This window comes from Brachycentrus maculatus, unplaced genomic scaffold, assembly GCF_059751285.1.
Source record: "Brachycentrus maculatus isolate JH-2025_06_01 unplaced genomic scaffold, ASM5975128v1 h1tg000360l, whole genome shotgun sequence".
In the NCBI taxonomy this organism is placed as follows: Eukaryota; Metazoa; Arthropoda; class Insecta; order Trichoptera; family Brachycentridae; genus Brachycentrus; species Brachycentrus maculatus.
The window spans coordinates 90,194-99,023 of NW_028281109.1; the positions used below are offsets into that span (position 1 = coordinate 90,194).

Genomic DNA, 8,830 nt, shown 5'->3' on the forward strand with positions numbered 1-8,830 from the left:
GAACAAATTATTCATAGTGTGGTGACTCAGGTAGGTACCTAAACGGAGAGTGGACCGGTAGATCAGTCAAGTCGGTAGGTCGTGTACGTAGGGCGATTGTGTCCCAATAAAGGACCCTTTTCCGCTGCGGAGACAACACCTACAGGCGCCGGGTTATATTTATTTATAAATGGTGTATGATTGTATGACGCCCGACTACGGGCTTACGGCCCAGAGGGGAGAGCGGGACCGCCTGAAGGTGAAGGTACCCAGAGTGCCGTTAGGATGACTCACGGTACGGTATAAAACCGTGTCGGCTAAGTGTGGACCTTTTTTCTACTAAGCATTTCCATCCCACTCATCAACACACTAGGACAATACGAAGTGGGCGTTGTACAGCTACACATACAGACTACCTAAACGTTACCTAATGTTCGGCACGAGACCTCCAGACTGATCGGGGAGCAGCAGCGGCAGATCGCCTCCTAACCAATCATATTTTTCTTTTTCAACTTAGGTTAAGTTGAAATATTCAATATTTTACCAATGTTAAGATGTATTGTAAATAACATGTGTTTAAATAACTTATTCAGTATGTATTATAATATACCTACTCCTAACAAATGTATTTCTTTCAGCAGTGTACCGTGAAATATCATAAATGTAGTCTAAAATATTTTAACTTCGCGTGATCTTAGTGATTTCACCATAGATTTCGCGTAGGCTTTTAGATTCTTTCTTGATACAGTGACAGTGAACGTAACTTTAATTTTCTAAATGGAGTCGAGGCGCTTAGCGCAGTTATAAAGTGGAATCAATGGCAAAAAATCTACTACTCGACAACTTTCGTTTTACTCCTTCTCTCCTGTTCCTGAGCTCTCCGACAAGACCTTTGCTTGCACCCGGACTCGCTGCCCTATGGACCGCCGTGAACGCCACTAGGAGTACCAGTAAGCGTTCCGAGGTGACTCAGAACTTACTGATTTCTCCTCTTTACGACCGGAGACTGGATCTAGAGAGAGGTTTCTCCCAAGCAGCAGAAGGCGAGCGGGAACATCGGCTGATACCGATACCTTCAGATATTCTTTCCTTTGTTGCGAGAGGTCAGCTACAGGAAAGGTATGTTTTTGTTGTTGTTTATAGATGGGACTTGCATTTATTATTTGCCTATTGAAAGCTGTCCCACCGCATGCCCAGATCTGATACAGAAGCATACAGGCTTCCTGACAGATCTGCTCTTGCTAAGCAATTTTTTTAAAACTAAGTTGCGAAATTTATTGAAAATGTGAAACAATATAAAATTGTATCCCGATTTTACTGTGAGTTTATATTTAAAAGCTTTCAATATACCTGTCACTGCCAATCTAAATAAATACAAGATTGTAAGTCCATCACCTAATTTTCTAGAAGTACCCCGGTGTAGGCAGTGAAAGGGATTAGTGTTTAGTTCAATTAGTCAGCTAGATCCGATTCTGACTCGACGTTGGCCGGTACACAGACGCTCACAACCCCGACCAGCACAGCAAATTATTTGCCTAGCTTATTTTGTACAAGGTTTATAGAACTTATTCAATATGTTTTTATTTGAATCTGTGTTGGGAACAGGAGGGATATTCTAGTGTGGGCCAATCAGGAACTTGTCGGCATTTGCTCATTGTAGTAAAAGTATGTTCAACAGGTGGGAATGTATCGTCCCCTAAATACAATAAATGGGTCGGAGCATCTAGAACGAGGGGAAACGGTATTTCTGTTAATGGATCAACTCTTTTTACATAATTGTTAGCTCATGCTCAGGCCGCGGAAGTTGGGATTCTAGTACTGTAGTTCTAAACATTATAAATTTTCTAGTACTAAACCCACACATAACGTCACAGTTTGTGCTCCAGGCGATCATTCCCGATATTCAAATTCTGGGAAACATTTCCTTTCTTCCAAAAAGGAGGTATACTCACATCAGTGTCGAATCCAAAATTTACACTTGATCTAAAGCGGGGTACCAAAAGACCTCGGTTCATATTTGTATGGATATCTTAGTACGCAGCTCGCAACTCGCCGCCAGCTGAGTCACATATTCCACATCCTTTCCGGCGCGCCGCCTAACTGCCGGCGACCATCCGATAAGCGAGAGGCTAGAAATCGGATCTAACGAAAGCGGAGTAATCTAATTATCTCGCTCTCTCCTTGCGGTGATACCACATTTACTAGAGTGAAAAAATAATATTCATATTTTTCTTTATAGAGTTCTGCAAGGAGCGCAGGAATGGTAAAGGGTATTGAAGAATATTGGGAATAAATTAAACGCTGCGGTTCTGGAATTGGTGCAGACGGTCGGTAAGGTATTGCGGGTTAGTCCAGATAGCGTCCTATCACTTTACAACAATTTACTTTGGAGGATTTAGGTAAACTTGTTTTTTAAATGTTTAGTAAATTAATGCGAAGATAAGACAGTAAATAAGAATTAGATAACACCAATTCGCAAACAAAACAGTAAACAATCACTATTGATTGCCTATGCACGCGACGTCATTATTGCGTAAACAATATATTTTTATATTTTGTATATTAAAAGCATTGATAACTTTGTGGTATGGTAATAAACACTCTCCTTACCATCCTTTGTTTACTTTGTGTTATACCACTTTTTCAAAACACTTATTTATGAGTCTAAAATTATTCCATCATCAGGTAGTCACAAAAAAGTGATATTACACAAAGTAAACAATGGAGGGTAAGAAGTGTTAATATATTTTTACACCATTTTGAGTGTCCAAATACTAGTTCACAAATACATTTTTGCCAAAAATATAAAGAAAAAAATTCAAATTAAAATTAATTAAATTAAAAGAAAAAGTTTAAAGAAATAGAGTAGGGGTGCGAGTAATAAACAAATGATTTTTATCTTTATTTTTTGAATAGATTATTAGATTAGATAATTTAATGATATTTTTAAAATAGATACAAATACAACATACGGTGTTTTTTGAGAGGAATACAAATATAAAATTCCCGCAATATATTGATGGTGGCACCCACCAGTTGCGCCATATTGTTGAAACCACAGCCGTGTCACATATTGATGTGCAATGGCCATTCAGCTGAGGTACGAAGTCAGTAATCATGGTTCTGTAGCGCTCTTCACTAACCGTAACATTCTGGCCGGCATCGTTTTTGAAACAATATGTGCTGATGATTCCACCTGCGTGGGAGCACACCAAACAGTGGCTTTTAATGGATGTAAGGACGTCTCAACAAAGGCTTTTGGGTTTTCCGATTATTTCGACTCCTGACTTCGTACCAAGTCGGAACTCGGCTTAGGGATAATTCACGACTACAGCTCTAGGCCTTGCACACTCTTTACTCTAACACAAAATACACTCATACAACACACCACACCGCACGCCACATCAGGCAAACACATTTTATTTTGAGCTTTAGTATTTTCACTCTTTCTTGTTGTTTTATATATATATATATATATATATATATATATATATATATATATATATATATATATATATATATATATATATATATATATATATATATATATATATATATATATATATATATATATATATATATATATATATATATATATATATATATACATATATATATATATATATATATATATATATATAGATTTATATTATCCATTTCGTCGTTACCGACATCATCAGACTGGTATCACCAGTCTGATGATGTCGGTAACGACGAAACCCGTTCGCTGGTCAAATAAAAAAGTGGAAAAGCTAAAAATATTATATATATATATATATATATATATATATATATATATATATATATATATATATATATATATATATATATATATATATATATATATATATATATATATATATATATATATATATATATATATATATATATATATATATATATATATATATATATATATATATATATATATATATATATATATATATTTTCTCCCTCTTGATCCCCACCTTGTCGCGGTGAGGGGGCTTGCGTGCCTCAGTGATTCACCAGGCTATGGCGGTAGTCTAACTACCAGAAGGGTCTCCCATGCCAAGCAGGTTGGTGAAGAGAGGCCAGACAAAGCGGGAAACAAGGTTGAGCCGACCTGTTGAGGGGTCCTCGGACCTCAGGCCTCGGGAGCGCTGGGCCAATCACTCTGCCTCCCTAAACCCTTTGATTACGATAAGTCCACGAAATGCCTCGGACACCGGCTTCTCTGGCACCCCCCGACCCGGCTGTGGTATTAGGACTGCGCTCACTAAACGGCTCCTATCCAACAATTCATCTTTCCGCATTGGAACGTACAATGTGCGGACAATGCAGGTCCACGGAAAAGATATTCACGCGACTCGTATCATGGATGACTACAAGTTAGATATCCTAGGACTGAGCGAGTCGCGATGGAAAGGATCTGGAAAGAGGTTGTTGGATAGTCACATGTGTCTGCACTCCGGCCAAGAACGATATCACCGTCAAGGGGTGGCAATTCTCCTTTCAGAAAGAGCAGCAAAGTGCTTGCTTAGTTGGGAACCAATTTCTGAAAGGCTTATACGCGTCACCCTCCAAACGGCCGATAGTTCTGTCACTGTCCTACAGTGCTACGCGCCTACCGAAATCGCAGATGCCCAAACAAAAGATGCCTTCTACGACTCTCTCCATGCGGTCATCGCCTCTCTCCCAAGAAGAACCCGCGTGGTAGTATTGGGAGATTTTAACGCGAGAGTCGGAACAGACCCATCACTTGCCCCAACGGTGATGGGAAGGCACGGCTATGGGCAAGCCAATGGCAATGGAGAAAGACTGGTCGAGTTCGCTAGTATTAACGACCTTGTCATTGGTGGTACGCTATTTCCCCATAGGTCCATCCATAAGTACACCTGGACCTCCCCTGACGGACGAACAAGAGCGCAGATAGATCACATCCTCTATGGACGTGCTAACCGGCGAGAGCTCCTCGATGTCAGGTCCTACAGAGGGGCCGACATTCATAGTGATCACGAGTTACTCGTCGGAAGAATCTGTCTGCAGCTCAAACGTCTGCCGAGATGTCCTCGGCGGAAGAGAATCAACTTAGACAAGTTGAAGAGTGCCGAAATAAGATTGAGATTCGAGGAAACGGTCGGACAACGTGTCCAGCAAGACACCGATCCTCAGCCCATTAATGTTGACTCGATTGAGGCACAGTGGGCCAGTCTCAAATCGGCTCTCAACTCTTCCGCCAATGAGGTTCTTGGCCCCAGGATAGGAGAAAGACCCCATTGGATGTCAGATGAGACCTGGGGAAAGATGGCTGAGCGCGCTCACTTAAAAGCACTGAGGGACATTGAAAGTGACCCCTACCAACTGGACACCCTCAGAGATGACTACAGGCGCCAAGATCGTATAGTCAAACGATCATGCAGACTCGATAAGCGCCGTCATCTCGATTCTCTTATTGTAACGGCGGAACATGCTGCCCAAGGAAATGACACGCGGAAATTATTCCAAATAACAAGGAAGATCTGCGGAAAGAATTCGGTAACCCCTGGAGCTGTGAAAAACACAAATGGAGTTACCGAATCTGACGCGGATCGTATAAAGGAAATATGGCGTGATCATTTCCACAGGGTCTTGAATCGCCCTCCTCCTCCAATCATCCTCGATATTCCCACGGAGGCTGCGTCAAGCATTCCGCGGGCGGTCGCCATACCTGATGGTCCACCGACACAGGCAGAAATTATAGCTGCCGTGTCGAAATTGAAAAATGGGACTGCCCCTGGTGTTGATGGTATCCACCCGGAATTCTTGAAATGCAGCGTTACTGGCATTATTGGCCCTTTACACCAATTAATGTCCAGTGTGTGGGAAGAAGAGCGATGCCCTAGAGACTGGGTAAATGGGGAGATTACCGTGTTACATAAGAAGGGTGATCCACTCAACTGTGACAACTACCGCGGCATTACGCTACTCAGCGTACCTGGGAAGGTGCTTGCCCACGTAATCTTGCAGAGAATCCGAGCCCCCATTATGCAGGTGCTCAGAGAAAACCAGGCAGGGTTTCTGCCTGGCAGGTCCTGTGCGGATCAAATCCATAATATTCGTCACATTCTACAGCAGAGCCAGGAATTTAACAGTTCTCTGGCGATGTGTTTTGTAGACTATGAGAAAGCGTTTGATAGTCCGCACAGGCCCACACTCTGGAAAGTACTGGAAGCTTATGGGGTGCCTGCGAAATTAGTGGAGCTAATTAAGTCCCTTCACCTCAATAGTGAATGCCGAATGAGAGTTGACGATGTTGTCACGGATTGGTTTGGGGTCTCTACCGGAGTCAGACAAGGCTGCGTCCTTGCACCGTTTCTCTTCATCATCCTCATGGATTTCATTCTTCGAAAGTCATTACCATCTGACCGAGGTATATCCATCTCCCCCTCCCGGAAACTCTGCGACCTAGAGTACGCAGATGATGCTGTTTTAATTGATGACTCCGTCGAGGGTCTTCAATTGATCGTCGACAGGGTAAATAGGTACTCTACGCACATGGGGCTTACAATAAATGTTGCAAAAACCCATGTGTTGTGCAACAGCTCATGCCTAGATGCCCAACAACCCTTGACGTTGAGTAACCAGCGCATCGAAAGGGTCGAGAGTTTCAAGTACTTGGGAGTGTACGCGACTGAAAATGGCAGCCTTCAAAAGGAACTGGGAGTGCGATTAGGACTCGCTGGGTCCGCATTCAACAGTATGAAGGCTGTCTGGAGATCGGATTTATACTCGGTGAAAACCAAATGCCGCCTATACAATGCCTGCATTGCTCCTGTTCTCTTATACGGCTGTGAAACATGGCACCTTACAAGGGCCCAAAGCAGCCGTGTACTAAGCTTTGAGAACAGGTGTTTGCGGAGAATCTTAGGCGTGCGGTGGTTTGACTTTGTGAGGAATGAAGAGATAAGGCGTAGGACGCAGCAAATCTTGGTCACAACTGTCGTCAAAAAAAGGCGATTCAGTTGGCTTGGCCACGTACTCCGCAAGGCATCAGGTTCGCGCCGCCCAGGACGACCATTGCTGACAATTCGTCGGCAGTTCTCGTCAGAACTTCGCGACGCGGATCTGACTTGGGAGGATGCAAGGGAGCTGGCAGCCGACAGAAAAGCCTGGAGACAGTTTGTGGACTCCATATGCTCCACCTAGGGAGCGGATATGGTTATTATTATTATATATATATATATATATATATATAGATTTATATTATCCATTTCGTCGTTACCGACATCATCAGACTGGTATCACCAGTCTGATGATGTCGGTAACGACGAAACCCGGTCGCTGGTCAAATAAAAAAGTGGAAAAGCTAAAAATATTATATATATATATATATATATATATATATATATATATATATATATATATATATATATATATATATATATAGATTTATATTATCCATTTCGTCGTTACCGACATCATCAGACTGGTATCACCAGTCTGATGATGTCGGTAACGACGAAACCCGGTCGCTGGTCAAATAAAAAAGTGGAAAAGCTAAAAATATTGGTTTTAATCTAATAATAAATATATATATATATATATATATATATATATATATATATATATATATATATATATATATATATATATATATATATATATATATATATATAAATATATATATTGTTGTTTAAAATGTGAAATCAGTAATTGGCCTCATTATCGGCTCCTTATATTGTATATTTATATTATTTTTGTTACTGGCTGTTGATTTCCAATAAATAAATAAATAAAAAATAAGTCTTCCTTTGCTGCTTTTTCCCATTTCAAACAACATTCGCCATTGTGGAGGAAGCCACGCTGCGCTCCCCAGGAGAAGCCGGACTGTTGACTGTCCTCAGCAGACCTTCCGTTCCACTAGAAGAGGGTTGGGCATTTTGCGTCCTAGCTTGGTTTATGGCACCGATATCCTTCACTAGTTTTATCATGTATGATACCACCTCTCGTGACAGTTACTTATGAACTAGCACGGATACGATGTCGGATAGGTCCTCACCCTGGCTCCTGCAACGCGCCTCTGGCTGTTGTCTTTGAAAGCTGAAAGGGGGCAAAGCGTCAACAGGTGATCCCTCATCTTGAGGTGTCTCCTCATCACAGGCACGGCTGGCAATCTCAGAAAGCTGCGTATACTGTTTATCTACTATTTAGTATTCACGAGGTAGTCATATTGGCAACTTGTGAGTGCCTTATACAAGTGAAACTTCTTAAAAAATAAAGAATCAGAGAGATTTTAGAGACAGAATATCCAAAAAGAAATAAAATAGAAAATTTACATATGAAATATTCTGGTATTGAATATTTTTTACACATGGATTGGTGCTTCAATTAGTAATACTGATATTAACGTATATAATTTATATTTGAAGCAACAACTTTGTGATTTTCCTCTTTATAAAATAAAAAATATAAAATCTTTGTTTTAAAACCACTATAAATATTTTATTATAACTTAATTATAATGTCTACCGGTTTCCAAGCTAACCACTTCTTTATCAAGACTGATTAATACTTAAACACTATCTGTGATAGTGTTTTAGTATTAATCAGTCTTGATAAAGAAGCGGTTAGCTTGGAAACCGGTAGACATTATAATTAAGTTATAATAAAATATTTTGTGCACAACGGAGTCCTGGTTCCAACTCTAATGTATGGAAGTGAAACATGGAGTTGGCAAAAGAAGGATGCAAGTAGACTGAATGCAGTCAAAATGCGATCTCTCAGAAGAATGTGCGACAAAACGATGTATGATAGATGTGCGAATAGTGAAATAAGGAAGGAATGCAAAGCTGAGATAAGCATTATCGATAAAATTAAGAAAGGTGTGTTG

The 8,830-nt window shown here is 40.6% G+C and overlaps 1 protein-coding gene across 1 annotated transcript; it reads left to right on the top strand.

The window, feature by feature from the left end:
* The first annotated feature begins 4,026 nt into the window (after window positions 1-4,026).
* Window positions 4,027-8,165, top strand: LOC148303609 (protein CFDP2-like). The gene is made up of 2 exons (XM_088269658.1): window positions 4,027-5,359; window positions 8,101-8,165. Exons 1-2 carry the CDS (start codon window positions 4,027-4,029, stop codon window positions 8,163-8,165), a joined length of 1,398 nt encoding a protein of 465 aa, XP_088125784.1.
* The last annotated feature ends 665 nt before the right edge of the window (window positions 8,166-8,830 follow it).

Coding starts and splice junctions, on each gene's coding strand:
- LOC148303609 (XM_088269658.1), top strand. CDS start 4,027: ATGCCAAGCAGGTTGGTGAAGAGAGGCCAGACAAAGCGGGAAACAAGG. Junction 5,360..8,100: donor TGACTACAGGCGCCAAGATC/GTATAGTCAAAC, acceptor TCCTCATCACAG/GCACGGCTGGCAATCTCAGA.